The sequence below is a fragment of the Musa acuminata genome, chromosome BXJ1-9, assembly GCF_036884655.1.
Source record: "Musa acuminata AAA Group cultivar baxijiao chromosome BXJ1-9, Cavendish_Baxijiao_AAA, whole genome shotgun sequence".
Lineage (NCBI taxonomy): Eukaryota > Viridiplantae > Streptophyta > Magnoliopsida > Zingiberales > Musaceae > Musa > Musa acuminata.
The window spans coordinates 43,010,616-43,035,024 of record NC_088335.1 but is presented as its reverse complement, the minus strand read 5'-3'; the positions used below and the strand labels follow the sequence as shown (position 1 = coordinate 43,035,024).

At 36.7% G+C, this 24,409-nt stretch overlaps 1 protein-coding gene across 3 annotated transcripts in view; it reads left to right on the top strand.

Annotated features, from left to right (window-relative positions):
* Nucleotides 1–24,184, top strand: part of LOC135593617 (endoribonuclease Dicer homolog 4-like) — a 31,377-nt gene extending 7,193 nt beyond the window's left edge. For 2 of the 3 annotated variants that reach the window (XM_065083800.1, XM_065083801.1), the window contains 23 exons: nucleotides 1,040–1,180; nucleotides 1,274–1,352; nucleotides 3,691–3,755; nucleotides 3,856–3,999; nucleotides 4,077–4,205; nucleotides 10,413–10,530; nucleotides 11,739–11,835; nucleotides 13,140–13,332; nucleotides 14,016–14,176; nucleotides 14,285–14,491; nucleotides 14,591–14,862; nucleotides 14,950–15,224; nucleotides 15,311–15,747; nucleotides 17,439–17,539; nucleotides 18,687–18,892; nucleotides 19,021–19,230; nucleotides 19,606–20,070; nucleotides 20,181–20,453; nucleotides 21,983–22,312; nucleotides 22,391–22,751; nucleotides 22,830–22,944; nucleotides 23,204–23,341; nucleotides 23,700–24,184. In XM_065083800.1, the coding sequence (XP_064939872.1) occupies nucleotides 1,040–1,180; nucleotides 1,274–1,352; nucleotides 3,691–3,755; nucleotides 3,856–3,999; nucleotides 4,077–4,205; nucleotides 10,413–10,530; nucleotides 11,739–11,835; nucleotides 13,140–13,332; nucleotides 14,016–14,176; nucleotides 14,285–14,491; nucleotides 14,591–14,862; nucleotides 14,950–15,224; nucleotides 15,311–15,747; nucleotides 17,439–17,539; nucleotides 18,687–18,892; nucleotides 19,021–19,230; nucleotides 19,606–20,070; nucleotides 20,181–20,453; nucleotides 21,983–22,312; nucleotides 22,391–22,751; nucleotides 22,830–22,944; nucleotides 23,204–23,341; nucleotides 23,700–23,757 (4,575 nt within the window). In that variant the 3' untranslated portion in view covers nucleotides 23,758–24,184. Of the gene's footprint in view, nucleotides 1–1,039; nucleotides 1,181–1,273; nucleotides 1,353–3,690; nucleotides 3,756–3,855; nucleotides 4,000–4,076; nucleotides 4,206–10,412; nucleotides 10,531–11,738; nucleotides 11,836–13,139; nucleotides 13,333–14,015; nucleotides 14,177–14,284; nucleotides 14,492–14,590; nucleotides 14,863–14,949; nucleotides 15,225–15,310; nucleotides 15,748–17,438; nucleotides 17,540–18,686; nucleotides 18,893–19,020; nucleotides 19,231–19,605; nucleotides 20,071–20,180; nucleotides 20,492–21,982; nucleotides 22,313–22,390; nucleotides 22,752–22,829; nucleotides 22,945–23,203; nucleotides 23,342–23,699 lie in introns of those variants that run through there. The other variant, XM_065083802.1, reaches the window with a different exon arrangement.
* The last annotated feature ends 225 nt before the right edge of the window (nucleotides 24,185–24,409 follow it).

Sequence of the window (24,409 nt, the reverse complement as noted above, 5' to 3'; positions counted from 1 at the left end):
AACTGAAGGATCCAGCAGCTACTGAAATCTTAGTTTCAGTAGTGAGGTTAGTCCTCTTAGAAGAGGGCACATAATGTGAGAGATTGGAATGAAACCATTGCGGATGGATTAGCAAATTATTTTCTTGATTTGTTGGAAAGTGCAAGCAAAGATTGAAATCTTAGTTTTGATAGGGGTTTGATGCCGAGCTGTGCCTATTTTCGACGTATCTTAGCTGTGTGCGCTGAATGTATTGTCTTGAACTGTCTTGTGCTGGAAGATTCCAAACTGTTGTACTTCCGATTTTAGAACTTTTAAGTGACAATGATAGGTTAGATGAAATCAAAATTATTTGGATCACATGACCAGCAAAGACTTCAGATTTTTGAAATCAAGATTCCAACCTCTTTCAGCTTGCTAATGCAGACTTCAGATTTTTGAGTCAGTGGTTGCTTGTCCAGATTTGATGGTGGGCCATGCTTAAGAAATCCATGAATGTTGATGGGGTAGAGCTCTTAACTAGTATTTAGAATAGAAGCAAACCTCTCTCCTTTTAGTTTTATCACTTTTATGCTAGCATATACTCCTTGTTTAGTTGTTGGAATCTGAATAAAGAATGAGTTTCTCAGAATGGTTGTTGGAATCTGAATGATCTGATCGTCAAAGTATCTGCCTATGATCCTGTTTCAATAAGTAATCTTGCCATTTTATTATTTAGTTAAGTTCAGGAATTTTGGTCCTAGAAGTCATAATTTTTTAAATTTTTATTAACACAACTTTAGTTCATATCAATTGTAAATAAAACTTAAAGAGGGTGTTTTAACTCTGGATCAACCATTTCCAAGTGGTTTCTGCTTATGTAGATGGTAATCTTGGGTTCATGTAAACCATATGGACTTGGAAATTGTCATTTGTAGAACTCATAGTCGTGGCTTTTTCAATCATTTACTTCTCGTCATGTTGAATTTCAATAATTCATTATATAATTTTCATTGCAGTGTATGCTTTGGTTTGAGAAGTTTTAGGTACTTGACATATCTTTGCTTCTTTATCTTCGCAGGTGCTTGTTATGACACCACAGATATTGTTGCAAAATTTGTGCCATTGTTTCATTAGGATGGATCTAGTTGCTTTGCTCATTTTTGATGAATGTCATCATGCACAAGCAACCACGAGGCATCCCTATGCACAAATCATGAGGGTATTTCTACTGAGCACTTAAATTTAGTGTTAGCATTTACTTTAGGTGATTGTAACTTACAAGGTTTTCAAATTTATGTTGGCAATTCCATAGGAATTCTACAAAACTAAAGGTGATGGTTCAAAGTGTCCCCGTGTATTTGGCATGACAGCTTCCCCTATCATTGGAAAAGGTAACTACTCTTAGCATATAAAGCTAGGCTCCTGTATATTTTTGATAAATATACTTTTTAGCAAGGTTCACAATTTTGGTCCATATCGGTGTACCGAGCCTTACTTGGTACGGTACGTACTGAGGCATACCAACAGTATGGCTGAAAGGCCCGCATATCTTCCTAGTCCCTAAAAAAGAAACACATTAAGATCCAGCTTCTACACAAGCATTATTCACTACAAGCAAGATCAAATAGATATCCCAACTCTCAAAGCTCGTAGAATTTGTGTGGGGAGAGCAAAGAGGTCCATAGCTCCGATAGCATTAGCACTGAGTACTTGAGCGCATCCTTCAAGTCATTGGAATCCTAACATAGAATAGGAGATTGGGGTCAGACGAGAAGCAGAACAATGTTGGGCGAATGGTGAATGGTGAGGCCCCACAACCTCACAGGGTCCCCTAAGGACATGCAAGAAAAGAAATAGGTTGGTGAACAAGTGAACATGCGAGCAAACTATCATCTTCGATTTGTCAAAGCATAAACTTGGGATCTTGCAAGCAAAAATTAAAACAAACACTTTCTAGGTACTACAAAATACAATGTTAGACTATTAAACGATTGAGCAACAAAGGATCCAAGGCAGTTCTCGATGTACAATTCCTCACGCACAAGTGTCCATGTGACACTATTACAGAACCAACTAATGGATCATCCTTAGAAACTAGCCTGGAGATCGATCTAGCTTGTGCCGCCCAGGTTCTAGAGGTCTAAGTTGGTTGACATTTCACACTGCATCTCTGCCCCAGACACTTCGAGCAAGTTGCGTGATTGAGGCTTCATTTTGGCTAGTTATTTCTTCATACAATGATCGCACACAACTTGTAATTACAAACCGAAAACAATCAAAAGCCAATTAAAATGAGGTTATCAAGCCTTGTAGCCCTTACATGTTATGACATGAACATAATCGAAAAGCATAAACGCTACATCGAACACTTTTGCTATAAAAAATCCATAATATTCTTCTTCACTTATTCCTTCAATGCCATTGTCATGCATCTCCTTGCTTGTTACATATTCATTACTCGTTTTGTTGTATCACACCTTTTAACCCTTACCTGGTCTCTTGATGTTAGTTGTTGAGTAGTCAAACTTTGATTCGTGAATGTTGTTTTGATTTGCCAATCACTAACTCCGATGTGGGGTTGGTCGAGTTATGCCATCTTTATTGTTACATGCGGATCCCTCTTATGAAGGAAAAGAATATATTAGTTTTTTGAAAAAATGGGAGAAATAAAAAAAAACCCTTTTTGAGGGTCTTTTCTTACTAATTTATTAGTATATAAATTACATTTAGATAAGAATAGAGTGTATGTAAGCAAAAAAAAAACCCTAGAGTTTGACCACATGCAAGCTATAATTACAAGCCAGGAATAGCCATAAAAGGCAACAAAATGAGGCTGCCAAGACTACCGCAAGCCCCTTGTATGTTGTCTAATGCATGAAAAAAGGAAAAACACGAATATTACACTGAACACCTTCCCTATGAATAGTTCATGACAAGGTGGTTTGTTTATTTTATGTTACATCTATATATACTGAGCAAATTTTGATTAACCCAGTCTTAATGAAATTGTTTAGTTCACATACTGACCACTTCTAAGACCAGTAAAAACTGATTTGTACACCAACCAGTATAGTCTGGTTTTGAACTTGGCACCATAGAACATACGTGCCAACATTTGCAGTTTCGATACTGTACTCATGTTAGACCACAGTCAGACTGGTATGAGGCCAGTCCATACCGGCGTACTGATACAGAATATGCTGACATACCATGGTACCTAGGGGGAGAGATGGAGAGGAGGAGAGGAGTACTAGGAGACACGGACAGTCTGTGGTGGCAAGAAGCACTAGGGGTGTCACATTCTGGGAAAGATTTGTTAGGATCTTGCCACAATTCCTGTATCTTTCTGTAAGTCAGAGGTTAAAAAAAAAGGTACATATGCGAATTGAGCTGTCTGCATCTTGATTTATGCCCCGACCAATACATACATTTTATTAATATTATGCCGCACTCCATACCAATCTGAGGACAATTTGACTAGCCTTTTAGCCAGAAAGCAAGTAAAATGGTAACGAAGTCAAAATGAAGTACATAGTGAATTACTAGGCTTCACATGATCAACTGCCTGAAGATCATGAGCATTTGTGACAAAAAGTCTCTTATACAAACAATCATTTCTATGAAATATAAATGCTGATTTCATACTTGATTACCTGCCAATTAGGATTGTTTTTGTTATGTTTGATTTGTTTTTGTTTGCTTTCTCTATGATACTTATATGTTTTACAGGAGGAACCGATCTATCAAACTATACCAAATGCATTAACAGTCTTGAGAATTTACTTGATGCGAAGGTAAAATTCATCGTTATGAAATTTGGACTTTGGATACATTTTCCCAGTATTTTCTGATTTATTGTGCTAATGTTGTCGATGTCACTACCTGGGTAAATAGGTGTGCTCTGTTGATGATGAATCGGAACTTGAAGGTTTTGTTGCTTCTCCAGATATTAAGGTCTTCTACTATGGTCCACTTTTCTACACTGCTTCAAGTCTCACTTTCGTTTACAGTAAAAAGCTTGAGGATATAAAAGTCCAGGTTAGTTGTTAAATATCTGTTTTCTCATGACATGCAACTGGGACTCACTTGTATATATATATTTCTGATTTTGGCAGTGCATATCCATGCTTAAAGACAAGTTATGTGATTTTAGAGAGTGTCAGAATCAGACAAAGCTTTTGCATAGGTTGCATGATAACATCATTTTCTGTCTTGAGCAGATTGGACTTTTTGGAGCTATAAGAGTGAGTCTGTTTGTTTGTTACTTTTCTGCTTAATTTTGTTAGTTGCTTTTTACTTTCTACCTTTATTTATTCTTTGAGAAAACATTTTTTAAGATGGCAAATATTTTTCTTAAAAGCATTATTATAATCTTTCTTCATTATGTTAAGGTCTTGCTTTTAGTGGATTTATGTTTTACTATATGGTTCTAGTATCATACATTGACTATTTTCTTATTATATTTCCATTTATACTCTTACCGACTTCTCCTGCTGAAGTTCTTTTCTTTGAAGTGGTACTGGTATTCTGTCTCTCCTATTTTTAATGAACTTCGTTACATTATATTATACAGAACAGTGATTTAAAAAGCGCTAGGTGTCAAAAGGCGCTAAGGTCCAAAAACGCTTGAGGCGCTAGGCACTTGCCCGAGCGAAGCGAGACGCTAAAATATAAAAATATATAATATAATTAATAAATATAATTATCTTGAAACCTAATAATAATTTCAAATAAATAAAAATTAATAGTATTAAAATCAAAATAATATATTATTAATCTAATAAATACAAATACTATTATTAGTATACTGTTAACACTATACTGTATACTGTTAATAGTATACAGAAGAAGAAGAAGGGAGAGGAGTGTAAGGGGGTGCTAACTGAGAAAAGAGGAAGCGACAGCGGGAGCGGGAGTGTAAGGAGGCAGTGACAGCGGGAGTGTAAGGAGGCAGCGGGAGCGGTGAGCAGCGGCGAGCAGCGGGAGCGGGAGCGGCAGCGGCAACGAGCAGGGTTAAGGGTTGGCCAGCGACAGCTGATATCGGTTTTAGTTGGTTCGATTAAACCAACTAACCATCAGAGATCGAACCAGACCTAAAATCCTGGTTCGGTCGCCTGGTTTAACCTAGGCGCTCGCCCGAAGCGCCCAACGCCTGGGCTCGGGCGAGTGCCCAGGCGGTGCCTCTTTGAAGCGCACCGCCTGGAAGTGAAGCGAGGCGCTCGGGCCTCGCCTTGCCTCGCCCAAGCGCCTAGGCGAGCGTCCGAGCGCCTTTTTAAATCACTGATATAGAGTTCTTATTATATGCTCTTCCTATTTCTCTCGTTTGGAGTTCTCTTTTACATGCCTCATCCTGAGACCTCCAAGTTGCTCTTGCATCTCAAATGATTGATTCCTGTAATGTTCAAGTATTTATTTGACCAATAGAACTAAATCAATCAAATGGAACTACTTAGGTTGACAAAGTAGCCATCCAATTTGTAAGAGATTAATTTCACCAACCCCGACGTAGGAATTTTTTGATATTTTTGTGGGTGTGAATATCACTGGTAAGCATCTCAGGGGATCTTTTCTGGATATTTTTCTATATTGATTTGATAAAACTAGGAAGAAGGATACTTTCTATTTGCATTATGTTCAAGAACTCTTTTTACTATTAGGAATGCTCATGGGCTGTTTTCTAGTATGAATGCCTATGGACACGAAATATTCAAAAATATGTGTACTCATGTACACAAAATAGTAAAATATGTTGGAACATTTTTTACTATTATGAATGCATATGAACATGGGAAAAATACTGTTAGGTGTCTTGTGTTTGATCGATGATCATCGAGTACCTTTTAAATTGAAATTAGTCTTGGGTGGTTAAGAAATAATAAATTCAAATTTTTTGTGTTGCTAAGATGAGAATACTGAGGGGATGTGGAGTTACTAGGGAAGATAAGATAAGAGATGTTCTCGTTCATGAATAATTAGGTGTAGCTTCGATATCAGATAAAATGAGAAATAAAATCATTTAAGATGATATGATATGATATGATATGAGCTATGTACTAAGGTTTGCCATTTTGTGTATTAGTATTGTTAAAGGCGCCAGATGCTAAAAGGCGTTAAGGCTCTAAAACGCTCGAGGTGTTAGGCGCTTGCTTAGGTGCTCGCTTGAGCAATGCAGGACACTTGCCAATAGAAAAATATAATAAAAAAGAAAGACGACGACGACAACAACAATAACAACAAAGCCGTAAGTCCTACTTATAATTAAGAATAATAATGATTAATATAAAAATTAGACAAAATATAAATTTTATATCAATGCACAATCAAATTATCACCACTAGAACATTGGTAATTCATTTAACATATATAAAGCATTAAAGTATTAAATTTACCAAATATAATAACAAAAATAACAAAACAAAAGAAAATTAACACAAAAAGTCCAAGAATTATAACAATGATAATTTAAAATTCTAGTTGTGGTAAATTCAATAATTAATGGGGTTGTCAGGGAGGGAAATAGGAAAAGGAGAGAGGGGGAGACGGAGGAGGCGGTACCATCAGTCGTCGATGATGTTGAGAGTTGTCGGGAGAGAGAGAGAGATAGAGACAAGGGGGGTCAAAAGGAGAGAGAGCGAAGGGAGAGGGGAGGTGATACTGTTAGGGAGAAGTAGAGGGAGGGGGAAGGGGACTGTGCATTGGCCTTCGGGGTTGTTGGGAATCTTCAGGAGAGAGAGGTACCATAAGAGGTGGAGGGAACAACATGACGAGAGAGAGAGACGAGAGGGAGGTACGACCATGAGATGTGGATGGGATAGCGCAACAGGAGCACGAGGATTAGCACTGATGGAAGGTGGAGAGGAATGGAAAGAGGGAGAGGGAAAGAGTAGAAAGAGGAGAAGATACCTTCGTCCGCGAGGGGAGGCATTGCCGGCTCGCACACAAACATTAGTCGTCAGCTTGCACACTCGCTCGAAAGAGCTGATTCGGTTGCCTTGTACACAGACGAAGACAACACGACAATTATGTTAAAGCAAGAGGAGTAGGTCACACATGAATATAGGGGGGCTGGGGACGGGGGATTAGTGAGCTGGATTATCTGGTTTGGTTGAACCGAATCAGTTATTTCGGGTTTAACTCAAGCTTGTTTAAAGCTGATTTGGGCTAGGCAAGTGCTTGGGCCGCCCAACACTTGTGCCCAAGCACACACCTAAGCAGCGTCCAGTTGAGGGTGCTTGCCCGACTCTTATTTGAGGCACTCGGGCCTCGTCTCGCCTGGGCGCCTAGGCGAGCGTCAGAGTGCTTGTTGATTTCACTTAGTAGTTTGTCGATAAGGATTTGGACCAGCAGGGTCTGTCGTACCGAGCCGTACCGCTCGGTACGGGCGGTATGTACCAGTCCGACAGGTTTTTGGTACGCGGACCGACTGTTACCAGTCCGAGGCACTGTAGCACTGTAGCAGTACTACAGTACTCGGTACATCCAGGTGTACCGCTCGGTATACCGTACCGTACCGGTACCGAGCCCAGGTCGAAATACTGGTACGGTACGGTATTGCGAACCTTGTGGACCGGTACCATTTGAGTCCACATTGTTGTTCCTAGATTCATTCCTAGTGCTGGAACATTGGTACCGAGTTTCAGAAAAATCTGAAGAAAAAAAAAAAAAAACAACTGTCCGATGCTCGTATAAGTCCTCTACTAAGCATATTGAGCATACTATTTGGTTTATCTTGGTTTGTGTATCAGGACAGGTAAATACAGATTGAATCGTACTATACCAGGTGGTATTATAAATCTTGTTAAGAAGATCTTTAGATGTTGTAACTGGAAGAGGTAAAACAATCATTATTAATGGTACGAGAGGAGAGATAGAAGGAAAGCTAAAAAGACTACATAGAAAGTATAAATAAATATTTAAATATTCTTAATTTTAACTAAGGATATGATATTTTACAAGGTTCAATGGCGGAAAAAGATCTTGTAGTCGACCCAAATAGTTGGGACATAATGGCTTTGCTGTTATCTTGGTGACAGATCAGCAAGTTAACATAGCCGTAGAGATGATTCTTAATAAAAAGGGTAAAAAGTGTAGTGTTTTTATGTAGTTATTGTTCAAGCTAAAGACCAAATTTTGAAAATCAGTTCTAGATTGACCTTTTGAAAGTATGTAGGCAGAATTTGATGCTAAATTAAAGGAAGTGAAGGCAAATGTTGGTTTTATGCCAGAACATCATTATGTAATTTGGGAACCCTTCGTTGCTATGAGATTTCTTTTCTTGGCTTGGTAATACCAACGATGAAATTGCTAAAAAAGGCATGGGCATGGTTCAGGATGCATATTATCTAGGAAGCATTGTGGAATATCTAGGAAACTCATCATCCCTTTGCTTAATCTATCAGTTTCTGTTGCATGTAAGCTATGTAAGCATATCTATGATGGTATCTTTACTATGTTTAAGTGACTTTGTGGTGCTAGAATATGGTCACTTTTAACCAAATATTTGCTGGTCCTATTCTGGAAGTTTGACGAGGGTTATTTGTTTGATGTTATAGGCCATACCTTTAAAACTTCATGAACTGTATATATTTCCATGATATAGAGACCAGTGGTGTCAAAGGCGCTAGGCACTAGAAGGCGCCAAGCTTTCAAAGTGCTGGACTCGCTTGAGTAAAGCAAGGCACTCACCAATATAAAAATTATAAAAAATATAATTAAGGAGAAAAACAATCATTAAAATTAAAATTAGATAATATATGAGTTTTATATTATTTCATATTCAAAACATCACCACTAATACATCCCAATAAATTCATTTAACCATCCGTTAAGCACTAAAATACTATATTATTTAAATCAAATAACAAACTTAAAACTTTATTTGCCATGATTCAAGATGTTAACTATAGTGATACTTCAAAATACTGGGAATGACAAATTTAATTCTTTAAACCAAGGTATGCAATACCATACCGTACCGGTGTTTCGAAGTTGGCTCAGTATGGTATGGTACCGGCATACCGAGCGGTACACCAGGGCATACCGAATAATTTTATATATTTTTTTCATACTGTAGCATTGTAGCACTGCTACAGTATAATACTGTAGCACTGTAGCGGTACCGGGCAGTCTACGTATCAGTATGTCGTTGGATCGGTACGTACCCCCCGTACCGGGCGGTACCATTAGGTATTGCATACCATGCTTTAAACAATCCGTGGGTTATAATTAACATTACTATTGAATTCAAGAGTGATCAGGACTGTTGGGGAAAGAAAGAAGTTGAGGAAAAATTAGAGAAAAAGAAGGCTCGGCGGCTTTGCTAGGGAGATGAAGAGAGGGGGTGAGGATGTCAGCCATGGCTAATTGTAGCAAAGGACTATTAGAGGGGAGAAGCACGAAGGAGGGAGGTTGTCAAGAAGGCTAGGGGCAATGACGTAAGAGGATGATGCGAACAAGGGAGAATGACAGTGAAAAAAAAGCATAGCGGGGAAGGGGAGAAGCTCGAAGGAGGAGGGAAGAGGGAGGGGGTTGTCGGGGGCACTCAATAGGGGTGATGGTGGAGGAGAGACAACAAGAGGAAAGGAGAAGGAGCGGTTGGGGGTGGGGGGAGGGGGGGGGGGGGTGAGGAGCTATGGCCGCGGGTTAAGGGGAGACGATGACGACAAGGAAAAGCGAGTAATCACGAGAATGAGAATAGGTTTCTTCCTCCAACGGACCTGCGACACAGGTTGGGTGGTGGGACTTGGCTTGGTTGAACCATTTGTAACATATCGGTTCAACTCAAGCCAAGTTTATTTCAATTAGGTTTCAAATTGGGCTAGGTGAGCGCTTGGGCCGCCTAGCGTTTGGACCTAGGCATGTGCTTAAGCGGCACCAAATTGAAGGTGCTCGCCCAACCCCTATTTGAGGCACTCGAGCCTCGGCACGTCTGAGCGCCTTTAGATATCACTCGTAGAGAATAACTAGAAATTGCACCTTCTTGTTGATAAAGGATAGAAAATGGTTTTTGAACTTCGATCTTCTTGTTTTAGCTTAAGAGCAGGTAACAATTCCTAGGTCTATCAGCTCAGTTGTTATCAAGGATTTATGCATATCCAATACATTGTTATTGCCTGATTCCTGGTATATGACATTCTGCATGAATCAGCTAGCTGGTCTCCAACCCAACAAAAGAGAGAACTTACATTGACAGGAATGTAGGCAATATTTAATTCTGTTGAACTTCTAGATGCCGATTTTTTCAACAAACCATATTTACTAGCATACAAATCCATTTTTTTTCTTTGATAAAACTGCTGTGCTCAATTTTTGTTTATATTTATGTATGATATGGTCTGCTCTTCTTGTAATAACTCTATATAATTGTTGCATGCATACATGCATCTAAGATTTCTTTATTTTTATGCTGATGAAAGATTAATTTTTCTGTTCTTTTCTATTATTTGATAAAGGCTGCAAGAAAAGCTGACATGCCAGAAACAGAGATTGTCAGTATTAACAATGACAACTTCCTTATAGATCAATATTTAACTAAGGCATTGTCTATTTTAATTGGTGACTTATTGGATGGTATGTTTCCCTTCTTCTCTTTTAAGTTGCATATATTTCTTGTTCAATATATCTTTTTTGTTGTTGTGGTATAATCTTGAGAACTTTCATGGGCAGTCTTTCTTTTGGAATATTTATTGATGACACTATGAGCAGACTTACTTTTAGGGCATTCTCATCATGGTATTGGTATAATTATGATTAGAATTTTACTAATCATGAGTGATATGGTTGATTTTAAGAAACTTGCAGATGGTATAAATACTTGAGAGAGAGAGAGAGAGAGAGAGAGAGAGAGAGAGAGAGAGAGAGCTAGAGTCCTTCATATCCTGCAGTGGATAACTTTGGTTGGTTGACTAGAAAATGGCATAGAAAGAGGTGAAGCTAGTTAGTACTTAGTACTCAGTATCATTGTTGATATCCTCTCGATACAGCTTATGTTGTGTGGTTCATTTTATACTTCCAAGTGACAGTCCTTTATGTTTTACTTGGTGTTGTCTTGTCGTTGAATTTCTGGACAATCTGCAATAACTATCTCGAAGTTTCATGAAATTTTTGGCTGTTGCCAATTTTAGTTAGGAACATAAAGCTGAGGATTCTCTCTTTCATGCCATAACTTGCAATGGAACTTTCAGGCTATGATTCTGCAATCATCTATGTACCTTATAATTGAGTAGTACGTGCCTTTTAGATAGTTGATAAAATTCTTTCCAAGTTACATGAACTTTTAATTTGGGCTTCAGTTGCTTTTGCATTTCTTAGTGTAATATATACTGCTGCCTTCAATTATGCAATAATGTTCACTATTGTGCTACAACCTTTCATCACCTGGATACTGCATTTGTTTTAGAATATTGTGGTAAAAATAGATGTTATTTGGTTTCATTTGGTATAAAACAAATATGAACAACTTGATGACAGAACATGGTCTAGTAATGAAGACATAAATCAATAGGGTTCGTTATACACTGTAAGACTCTTCAGAACCTTTGGCCATTGGGCTTGTTCTTTCTTGACGATTTTGATTGGATTGGAGTCAGGTTTTTTTTGTTGCTCATATAATTTTTTAGTTTTTCTATAATTTTTTTTTATCTACATACTTCTACAAGTAAATAAAACAGGAAAAAGAATTTTCCGAGATAATTTTGCTAATCTTATTATGCAAATTATTTTATTTTCATACATTTGATTTATACTTGTGTAACGAAGTATTGTTTGCAATTAATTAGGTAATAATGATGTTGATTCTTTAACCATCGGAGCTTTAGAGGAGCCATTCTTCTCAAATAAGTTGGCAGTTCTTGTTGGTATTCTTGCATCCTATAGGTATGCTTGATTTTTTTATTAATTTTTATAGTGGATCATAGGAATGCTTCATGACTCCTATCTGTTGTCTTCTTTGTTAATGTTCAAAGTTTTCGGAGTGAAAGATACTTCAGGTACCAGCTATATATTATACCTAGTGATTTAAAAAGCGCAAGGCGCTAAGATCCAAAAATACCTGAGGCACTAGGCCCTCGCCCGAGCGAAGTGAGACGCTAAAATATAAAAATATATAATATAATTAATAAATATAATTATTTTAAATTTTAAATAAAATATATTATACTATATATTGTTAACCAAGGTAAGCAATACTGTACCGTACCGATGTTTCGAGGTTGGCTCGGTATGGTACGGTACCGGCATACCGAGTGGTACACCAGGGCTTACCGAACGATTTTAAATATTTCTTCCTCTTACTGTAGCACTGTAGCACCGGTATGTTGTCGGACCGGTACGTACTGCCCGTATCGGGCGGTACCATTCGAAATTGTATACCATGCTGTTAACAGTATACTTGCGAAAGAGGAGACGCGAAAGAGAAGAGAAGAGTGTAAAGGAAGACCGAGGGTGCACATGCATCTACCAATGCCACTATATTTGGAATTCAATGAGTTTATGCATAAAACCTCCTAATATGGATTCTACAATCAATTAAATAACAAAGTCATGATTGGCGCATCTTAAGGAAAACATATCAAGGAACAACATGATAATGATTTACATCTCACTGATCTCACCTAGCATATCTTTATTGAGGCACAACTCCACATGTTCCTCTAAGGACAACTTCATGATGAATTCTACCACTCAAACATAGTTGACCAACACAATCAATGTTTGCTTGTGAGAAAATGAGAGTAAGGAGACATTGATGGTTGCAAGGGTTATATATAAGTTTCCTGTTTGGGCTTAGTTTATGTTGTCGTAACTACAACCATAGTCTAATGGGCTTTGAGCCTAGTAATGTTTAGTTCCGACAGGCCTGAGTCACTGGCCAACTACATATATTTTTCTTTAGCACCATTCTGATGTGCATCTTATACTGCATGTTTTTTGTGACTGACACATGCTTTATAATTTCAAGGCATGATTTGATTAATGTGATCAACTTGGAAATCAGGGTTGTTGGACATTGTTAGATTTTTGGGTGCATTGATGATGGTTCTATCTTTCAATCTTTGCAAGAACTTACATGAGCATGTGTCTGACTAGATTATTTACTCTGTAAGAGCAAAATTTTTCTTGTTGAAGTTTTCTTATGATATTCTATCTGAAAATTTATGAAACCTTTGTGTTTTTTATAGGCTACAAGCAACCGCAAAATGTATAATTTTTGTGAAGAGAATTATTGTTGCAAAATCGTTAGCATATATCCTTGGGAGCTTAGAGTCTCTTAAATTTTGGAAATGTGAGTTCCTTGTGGGTTGTCATGGTGGAAAAGAGAGCATGTCTCGTGGAAAGATGAACACCATTGTTGAAAGGTTTTCTTCTGGGGAGGTACCATTCTGAAGATTCCTAGTGATAATGTTCCCTGATAAAACTTTTGTAGTGCATGTTATTTACAGGATATGCTGATCTATCACATACAGTTGATTATAGTATTATGCAATTATGTGCGAAGTAATTGGAAAATATACTTAAGTCATGTGGGCCAGTGGGTTCTTCTGGAACTTTATGCATTCAAATTGGAGCGAAGATTGTGTTGTGAACATAACATATGTACGCCTTAGAATTCTGTGAGAACATTTTATTTAGATCACAAGCAAAGCAAGTATTACTGCATATTTCTTTCACTTACATTTTGCTGGATGTGTCAACTTGTGAACCATATGGTCAAACACTGCAGTACTTGATTTAGTTGATGATAACTAGAAAAGACAATTCTTTAAAAAATACCCACTTATCTAATCTGTAATGTATAAATTGCATATAACCATACACCACTTATCTATTCAGCAGCAAAACCTTTTTTTTAACATTTCACATAGCAAGTATGTTTAACTTACAGGTAAACACTATCTGTTTCATTCTATGCTAAGGAAATAGCAAATATATCAGCACAAAATTCTAAGAAAATTTGAAAAGAATCTTTTATGTGATGTATTGGAATTTATATTATTCTATTATGTACCTTAGCTGATAAGTTTTGATTTCATTTGTTGCTTTGATAAACATACTAGGTGAATCTTCTGGTTGCTACTAATGTAGCTGAAGAAGGACTTGATATTCAAACCTGTTGTCTTGTTGTGAGATTTGATCTGCCCGAAACTGTAGCAAGTTTTATACAGTCTAGAGGACGTGCTCGGATGACAATATCCGAATATGTGTTTCTCGTAGAGAGGTGCTTTATCTGTTTGGCTGAAAATGTTTTCTGAATCATGTGCATTTGATATATTTTCTGCAGACTGATAATAGTATGGCCTTAATTTCCGTGATCTCACTATCTCAGAGGGAATGAACGTGAAGGAAAACTGCTGAATGATTTTATGGCTGGTGAGGATATCATGAACAAGGAAATTACCAGTAGAACATCAAGCGAAACCTTTGATGATTTGGAGGAGGTTAACTATAAAGTCAGTAGTACTGGTGCCTCAATCAATACAGGTTGTAGTGTTTCACTCCTCCATCGTTATTGTGACAAACTTTCACGGGATAAGTACGTAACTATTTTGAATCTTTCATGACCAGATTTGGCCATCTGAAGTTCCTGCGAATTTTGCAGTCTGTGTTGTTTCACTGTAACTTAATTTTGCAGATATTTCACTCCTTCACCTAAGTTTTATTACATCGATGACCTAAATGGGACTATCTGCAGAATTATTCTTCCACTAAATGCTCCCTTGCGTCAGGTTGATGGTCTACCCTGCTTCTCAAAAGATGAAGCTAAGAGAAATGCATGTTTGAAAGCATGTAAAGAGCTTCATGAGAGAGGTGCTTTGACAGATTATCTTTTGCCTGATATAAATCCTCGAAGAAAGATTGGACCAGCAACACACCATTCTGAGTATAATAGCAACAGCATTGAAGGTTTGACTGTTTAATTCACATAGCTTGTTGAAGTTTTAGTGTTATTGGTGTCCAGTAACCATTTACTTCTAATTTTTTTTGGTCCAGATGAATCTTCAAGAGAGGAGCTTTATGAGTTGCTAGTACCAGCTGCTCTTAGAAGATCATGGTCTAATGATGATACTAACATAAATTTGCATTTTTATTATATTAGATTTATCCCTAAGCCAAAAGACAGACAGTACCGGATGTTTGGTCTTTTTATCAAGAATCCTCTTCCTCAAGAAGCTGAAAGTTTAAAAGTTGATTTACATCTTACCCATGGTAGAATTGTTGAGACAACACTCACTCCTCAAGGGATGACAACATTTGACAAAGAGGAGGTAAAGAAGACTCTTACGCAAATTTGTGGGTATATTCTGTTCTTTGTATCTAGATTCTTATCTGGCATCATCTTATGCTGTTGCAGATTATGCTTGCACAAAATTTCCAGGAGATGTTTCTCAAAATTATACTTGACAGATCAGAATTTTACTCAGACCTTGTTCCTTTGGGAAAGTGCAATGCAAGTCAAGATTGCTCATCAAAGTCATATCTCTTGCTCCCAGTCATTGAGCAACTTTACGAGGGACAGAAGATGATTGACTGGACAACTGTGAGATGTTGTTTAACATCACCAGCCTTTATAGATGTGTCAGCCAAGTTTGAGAAAGCTCCTTGTCGCACAAGTGAGAAATTACAACTTCTCAATGGCTCAGTAAATAAAACTGATGTCGTGAACAGCTTGGTTTTCACTCCACACAATAATCTGTTCTTTTTTGTTGACGGGATTCTTTATGAAACAAATGCTAATAGCTGCTACAAGGGTACAAAATGTGAAAGCTATGCAGAATACTACAGGGATAGGTAACTAAGCTGTACTATCAAAATCCACTCACCTTTGATGAACATCACTTCTATTCTTGCATGTAAGTAAACAATGACAAATCAAATTTTAGAAAACCCATAATTTTAGTATGTAGGTGCCTTCTGGAGGAGACTGATAAAACATGCTTTCTTCATGGAAAAACTTTTGAGGTAATATGTTTTAGTAAGATTGATGGATAATGAGAGACCTCTGGTTGAATATTAGTCCTGCAATACCTGCATACGGAGAAGAACAACATAAAAAATTAGTGTTGCTCATGTATTAAGAGAGAGAACACCTCAATAATTTGTGTGGTCACATTGGCATTATGTCTTCGGGCAAATAAGACGCTTAAAAGAGCTGCATGTTTTGTGCTGTATATCTTATTTGTCCTTGTTTTACTGTTGAATGATACAGAAGAAGCACTTAGTGCGAAAACTTAAATTTCACCCTGACTGGTAAATACCAGTTCGATTATGAGCTGGGATGTGGACCACTCCATTTTGGATGGTCCAGTCCATTTTTTTTAGCAACAACTTATCGGTTTTTTGCTTTATACTTTTAAAGGCAGCAGTGGAGCTTATAGAGCACGCTAGTGGCCCCTAGCGCCACTGCTCTCTGTCACCATCTCCGCGATGATCCCCATTGCTATCTCTGTTCCACTTTTCGTCGCCAAACTGGCATGTCTTCTCCTCTCCTGCTCTTTCATCTTCCTTGTTCGTCTTCCTCTTTCTTCTTTCTCCCCCCTTACCAGAAAAATGATACCACAGTACATGGTATATGGTGTGTTGGTACTCGGCATGGCCCGGATCCATATTGAATGGGTATGGTTCTGGTACTTGAAAATTGAAAATTGAAATTGCATTCCTTGCTTAGTGCAACTGATTGAGTAGCTATAGAAGCTTTGCAATTGATATTTATATTGGTTACCATTGACAATTTAGGGATTCAGAATTTTACTAAATCCCATCCTCCTCTTTACATATTTTATACTTGAGGAGAATTTTAAAATGGAATCAGAGGGAAAATAGAAACCAAAAGCCGATTGAGCCTCATCAATCAAACTATGCCCACTGATGCTGTAGCATATCTGGACACATTATCTAAAATCAAGATGAGTGTGGACTCTTCTTTCATAGGGTGTCTTGATTGCTCACCATCTTCATTGATTCATAATCTTCATTGTTTTATATTGAAATCATTATTTGTTTAAAAAGCATTCAAAGTTATTTTCTTAAAGAGGTAGATGTTTCTTTGTAAGCAACAAAGCAAGTTCATAATCATCAACTAGCCATCAGATCCCTACAATTTTGTGTTCCTTTTCCCATCATACCTGCGCTAAGGGCAATGTCACCAGTCACACGTAGAGCCACCAAATATCTTTGTTCCTCCTTATGATGTTTTCTTATCTTCATCAACCCTTTTCTTCTCCCTGCTAATCCTAATTGGCTAATCTCATCTAACTGATGTGTCCAAAGATCTCCTTTCATTTTTAAAGAGTTCTCCCACATTTTTTTAATGGTCACCTGGCATGGATTAGATCTTTAGTATTTGGTTTGCCTATCACTTAGTTCTCATTGTTGTGTTCTTGTAATTTTCGTTTATGATTAAATTTACTCCAATACTGTCTAATAGTTGAGATGAAATTCATGGCTTATTTAACTTAGTCATTACAATGTTGAAATTTTAGGTTCCATATCAAGCTTTCATATCCAGAACAGCCTTTCTTGAAGGCCAAACAGCTCTTTGTTTGCCGGAACTTACTCCATAACAGAGTACAAGCAAATACAGGTGACTTAGTTGTCTATAATTATGTTCTCTATCATTGTTCATGTTGCAGGTCAATGTATACATATTATTTGCACTGGAAATACTTTTAAAGAAGTTGGATTATTCTGTCTGATTATTTACGTACTATGTCAAATTCCTTTTCTTAGTTTGTTTCTTATTCTGTAAATTTTGTTAAAATTTAAATCAACTTTGAGCTATGAAACTATCTTCTAGAGTATCTATGTGATGTTGATGCCTGTATGATTTTTTCTTTGTTGATTTTTATTTTGCAAATTCCTCCTGAAACAGGAAGTATACAGTTTATGTTATGTTATGTGGATGGTTCTCCTCAAACAGGATATATGCATTTAATAAAGAATGTAGATTAGACGTGTAATATTCTGACCAGAGGAAGTGCTAGTTATGCTAATGCTAAATGGCTTGTTCGTGATCCAAGAGGTCTGCAGTTTGCACTCAATGGCAGTTTAAAGTCTTTTGCATTTCATGAGATTGAAGGAAAGTTAAAAGAACTATTACTTCAATTATCCATTAGATATTTGGATTTTCTCATCATATAATGATGATGCAGATGACATTAATGAACAAGAAAATGTATTTTTGCATGTACAAGATGTATTGGTACATTATATTGCAATTTTGGTTGACGAAGCATCACAATAGTAATTTGTATTACCTCCAGATGTCCAAGATCTTTTGAGTTTAGACCATATTTTTCTGTCTTGAAAAATCATGCATGTATTTTAGTATTATGTCATAATTGATTTGGTACTTTCTTTCATACAGTGTGTATAATTGTAAGCCCTGTTAAATCCTACTGTATTTAGGAATAGGAGATGGTAGATAGGACTATAGGAGTGCCCATAAATATAGGCTAAAATCAGGCATAAGATTATAACACTCTACAGTTCTTCTCTGTCTCCTCTCTTCTTCTCTTGTTTTTCTTCTCTCTACTCTTTCTCTCTCTTTAATTTCCCTCTTTTCTCCCTCCTCTGTAGTGTCACTTGGAAGTTACCACCTTCCCTTAAAGAATAGCACTCAGAATGTAACATCCTATCTTCCATGATCCTGTCTTGTCCTATTAGTCAAATAATTTTGTTGTTTTACTTTCCATAGGATTATCATTTTGATCCTTTGTTTGCAAAAGCAGAAGCCCGTGAACTAGTGGAGCATTTTGTGGAGTTGCCTCCAGAGCTTTGTTCTTTAAAAATAGTTGGCTTCTCAAAAGACATTGGGAGTACTTTGTCTTTATTGCCATCTCTGATGCATCGCATGGAAAATCTTCTTGTTGCTATTGAACTAAAGGAAGTACTATCCTCATCTTTCCCAGAGGCATCTGAAGTTAGAGCAGACCGTGTAAGATGTTTTCATAATTTTGATTGATTGTGGTATACATCTATAGGCTTGAAATTTGTAATTTATTATATTTGTTGTCATATGCATATTGAAGTTTCTTTATTTTAATAAGAACAAACAAATTTCAGATACTAGAAGCACTTACTACAGAAAAGTGCTTGGAACGCCTCTCTCTTGAGAGGTTTGAAGTGCTTGGTGATTCTTTCTTGAAGTATGCAGTTGCTCGTCACAGCTTTCTTACTTATGAAGCCTTTGATGAAGGACAGTTGACCAGGAGGAGATCTAGTATTGTGAATAATTCAAATCTGTATGAGCTAGCAATTGCAAAAAAATTACAGGTAAAATATCTTTTTCGGAGTCACTTCTGTGTCCTGGAATCAGCTTTTACATGGTCACACACAAATTGAGCAAATTTTCTCTGCTCTCTTTATTTATATGTAAATAGGTAAAACTTCGAACATAACTCATCGATTTTGATTATCTGGTAAAATTCAACATAACTTATCTGGTAAAATTTTGATTAGAACATAAGTCATCAGGTAAATTCATCCTTGGCTCTCAAACTTCTCATCTTGCCTGTTGTATTCTAAATGTGCACTTTAAATTGACTCATTGCTCTTTTAGTATGATGAAGTAGTGATCAAATTTGGTAGGCCAACAAAGGTAACTATCTCTAATTTTTGGACATATGCATATCTTTCTTCAAATTTCAGGTCTACATTCGTGACGAGCTGTTTGATCCAACACAATTCTTTGCATTGGGCCGTCCTTGTAAAATGGTTTGCAATATAGATACAGAATCAGTGATTCATCAAGAAGAAAATGAGAATCTGAATATTGCAGCTGAAGGACATAATTTTAGATGCACCAAATCCCACCATTGGCTGCACAGGAAAACCATTGCAGATGTTGTTGAAGCTCTTGTTGGAGCTTTCCTTGTTGAAAGTGGATTCAAAGGTGCAATTGCATTTCTCCGCTGGATTGGGATATCAGTTGATTTTGATGTATCAAATATTTATAGAGTTTGGGAGTCAAGTAATAGCAATCTTTCACTCATCAGTAATAGAAATGTCAATGAGCTGGAAGAAATTCTAGGTTATACATTTCGATGTAAAGGCCTTCTGCTTCAAGCATTCGTGCATGCTTCCTACAATAAGCACTCCGGCGGATGTTACCAGGTTCAAAGCTGTTAAATGAGACTGCATTAAAATTTTCACTTAGAGGTTTAAAAGTTGTTTAAATGTTTTTTGCTTTGATATTTGATATGCCTTTTTATCATTCTGATCAGAAACTGGAGTTTCTTGGAGATGCTGTCTTGGAGTACTTGATTACATCATACCTATATTCTGTTTTCCCAGAATTGAAGCCAGGTCAAATAACAGATTTACGGTCAATAACAGTCAACAACAACTCTTTTGCAAATGTAGCAGTTTGCCGGTCCCTCCATAAGTATCTAATGAAAGATGCAAGGAGTCTCGATGAGGCCATAAATAAGTTTGAAAGTTTTGTTCTTTTGTCTGATCTAGAAAAGGACTTGATTGAGGAACCAGCATGTCCGAAGGTATATCCACTTCATTGCAGACTTTTTATATATTATAGGTATTCCATTTGGCTTATGCTTTCTTTGTTGGTATCTATTTACCATAATAATCTAAATTCACTAAATCGAAAGGACTTGCATCTACTTTAGTTCTTGATATCATATACAATCTTTTCCTCTGTTTCTGTGGACAATGTAAGTTTACAAAATTTGTTGAATGTAAAAGAGAAACTGCTTTGGACAATAATTTTCTGACTGTGTAGTGTATATTTTGTTGCGTTTCTTGTTTATGCTAAATTTCAGCGAAGAATATGATAAAGCCAACTTCTGAAGCATTAATTGGCAAGAGTAAAATCGGACCTTGTGTTGTTTGATGATCAATTGCTTTTTAAGGTTTAAGTTTACATGAACTTATATAGTGATGTTCATTTTAAGGATCTGGAATTTTCTTCTTTTACTTTTTTAGACTGCTTGCAAAACCACAAAGACTGGTATATAATGAGAAAAGAAATAGAATTATTTTATTTATTGAATTTAATAAGCATACAAGAAAGGTCTTGTTTTCTCCAATTGGGAATCAGAATTGTGGTAAAGATTTGATAGTTTGGGGCTTTTGTTGTCTCACTAAAAATGTGAATGTCTTGAGTGCTTTTTCATTGAATGAATATTATTAGATCTTCACCTACTTCAATATTATTAGCTCTTCCCCTACTTCATTATTTGAGTGCCCTAACATTAATCTATGATGGCCTTTCTCTTATTATCCTCATAGTGTCAACCTGACAATTTTGATATTCATGTGACTGCAAAATGTCCATGAAGCTGCAATAAGAATGTGGAGGTGGATGCGTGGAGCTACCAAAAAAGATATAGTGAGGAGTGTTTTTATACAAGAATAATAAGTTGTAGCCCATCAGGTGATAAAATTAGGGGAATTTTATCTAAGAAAGGTACTGGAAATATTCAAAAGAGATACATAGACGTTGTGGTTAGATGATCTGAGTTTATCAGGGTTTGTGGCTCAAGGAGAGTTCTAGGGAAACCTACGGAATATTGTAGTTGCTGTTTTATGTGTGTTTGTAGTTCTCTGTGTCTGAAAAACAAGATCCATGCTTGGAATTGTTATTAAAGGCAGATTTCTCATGATTAGTTGATCTGCATTTAATACAATAAGTTTCTGAGTTTTGGGCAAACCTACATACCAATATGGTGCCATGTGAACAGTATCAACGAACCATTCATGATGCTGGTTTATGGCTAGCTGACTCAGTTGCTGTATAGTTCCAGTTTGTGCTGTATTGTGCTGGCATGTCAGCAGAACAGGCATGCTGGTGGAGATTGAAATCATGTGTTTAGTAACTTACAAGATGCAATGCCAGGTAAAATAAGCAACATCATTTCGATACATGCATCCTCAGTTTGCTTGTCCACTTGTTGTCATAGGTTACTCTTTATAGATTTTACTTTTAGCCTCTAATAGATGTTTTTCAATAGGTTATTTTTGTTTTTTCTCGTGTGATCAATTTTTCACCATGATTTAAATAATATAGGTACTTGGTGATATTGTTGAATCTTGTGTTGGTGCTGTACTTCTGGACACTGGATTTAACTTAAAGATTGTCTGGAATTTGATGCTTAGCCTACTCGGACCTGTCTTGGATTTTTCTAGTTTTCAGATTAATCCTCTTAGAGAACTTCGTGAACTTTGTCAGTATTTTAATTTTGCAATGAGGCTCCCAGATCCAGTTAAAGTTGGAGGAGATTATTGTGTCAAAGTAGAAGCTGATGTAAAAGATGAACATTTGATGTTCACATCAACTAACAAAAACTCAAAAACTGCTAGAAGAATGGCTGCACAAGAAGTACTTTCTATGTTGAAGGTATGACTTTTCTTATTTTCGTAATAAAAGTCACACTAGTCTTGAAACTCATTAGCCTTTTATTTTGTTCTCATGCAGGCTCGTGGCTACAAGCTTAAAAGTAAACCACTGGAGGATATCGTGCAGTCAGCTAAAAAAGACAAACCCAAACTAATAGGATATGATGAAGAACCTATAGTAATTGACAATTTGGATTCCATTCCTTTGGAGAAACTGCAAATCCAGACTACAGAAGAGACTCCACACTCAGGTCTTGAAAAAGCAAATGGTGCATCTTTGTTGAATTGCAGTGGAAATTCCTGGTCATCTAGAAAGGAATTGACTAGAGCTGATGCCAGCGAGTCTTGTAACGGAAACCATGGCCAAATTCAACAAACAGTGAGTGATTATGTTGAGATCAGTGGAACATCCCCAGGTGGCAATCATACGGAGACCGCTGGTATGATCCTAGTTAGTACTTGTAGAGGAAATATTGAATTTTACATGCAATTGGAATGTTCTAACCTTTGTCTTAAAGGTACTTTGGCTCACAAAACAGCCAAGTCATGGCTGATGGAGATATGTGCTACTAACCACTGGCGTGATCCATTGTTTGAATGCTGTAAGGAAGAAGGTCCTAGCCATCTGAAAATGTAAGTTATTAGCATCCTTTCTTAGCCATATTTTCTGCTAAGCTTTTGTTAGGAACTGATGTATTGTTATTGGTGCTAAAACTCTCAAGCATGTATTAGTAAATGCACAGATGACTGGAACATCATCAGGAGCTAAAAATGTCTGCTAATCTGTTTAAAATATGCTTCAACAGGATCAACTCCCAAACTCTTTGTTTTTGTTGTGCCTTACAGCAGGACTCTTGGTAAGGTTAAATGATTGTTTCTGAAATATATGCAGGTTTACTTACAAGGTTACTGTTGAAGTCGAACATGAGTCTTCTGTGTGCTTGGAGTGCTTCAGTGAACCTAGGCCACAAAAGAAAGCCGCCCAAGACCATGCTGCAGAAGGTGCACTCTGGTATCTAAGGCATATTGGGTATATACTTTAAGTCTCTCTCCTTTTATCCCCTTGTTCTTGCTCTTTCCATCACTCTGCTGATCCTTTCAAATTAGAACAATACTCATTATTCATGACATAGCCAAACGTAGCTCAAGCCCAAAGCATTTTGTTTGCACTTAAAATGTGGGTTGAGAGCTATATATATATATATATATATTACACTTTGTGACTAGCAACAGCTGTTTGGGCTAAATGATTGATGTTAGTTGATGCCTGGGGTAGTTATCATGAGATGGACTAATTACACTTGAGAACTGTTATCAGCTGTGTATAATTTGCAAGTTTCTCACCACCAATTTTGAGTTCCCTAAACCAAAACCTTTCACTGATACAGTATACAGCCTGCAGCCTGTGAGATTTTAATTATTTTTGAAAAGCTTTGGACTCTGTGATGGTATGGCATCAAAATGGTACGCACATAATTTGTTTTGGTCTCATTGGGTGTAATTGTACTGAACTTCTAAAGCTAAATGTCCTTTTTGTCTAGTTCCATGGCGCTTAAGATTTCTTGATTCAATTGACATGTAAGATTTCAATATGATTGTGAGTCGTATCATATCATGTACAGTTTTGTCAGATCATATATCATCTAACTTGCTTGTTTGTCATATCATATATTATGTAACTTACTTGCAAATCATATAAGATTCACTTGAGGGTTTGAATTCTCAATTTTTTTATATATTTTGAAGGTATCAGTTTAGCCGGTATATTTTGATAGTTCATAGTAAGATCTTGGATTTGGATCCTCACTTATCCTTTGCCAAAAAATTTTATTTGTAAATAATTAAAAATTTATAAGAGTAAAAAAGAAAAAAAAGACATGTAGCTTAACTCTACTAAATGAAAGTTGATGAATAAGATCTTAGAAATCATATGTAAATTATTATCGGGGGCTAGAATAATTGGATATATCATAAATTAACTTTTTGATGTCAAATTATATCTTGCCCAAGTGTTTTAAGTGTTGGGTCATGGAGCAAATCTTGTTTCTAGTTATAGCTTTGTTGTAAGCTTGGTGTCAGGAGTTGTTAAGTGGGTTTG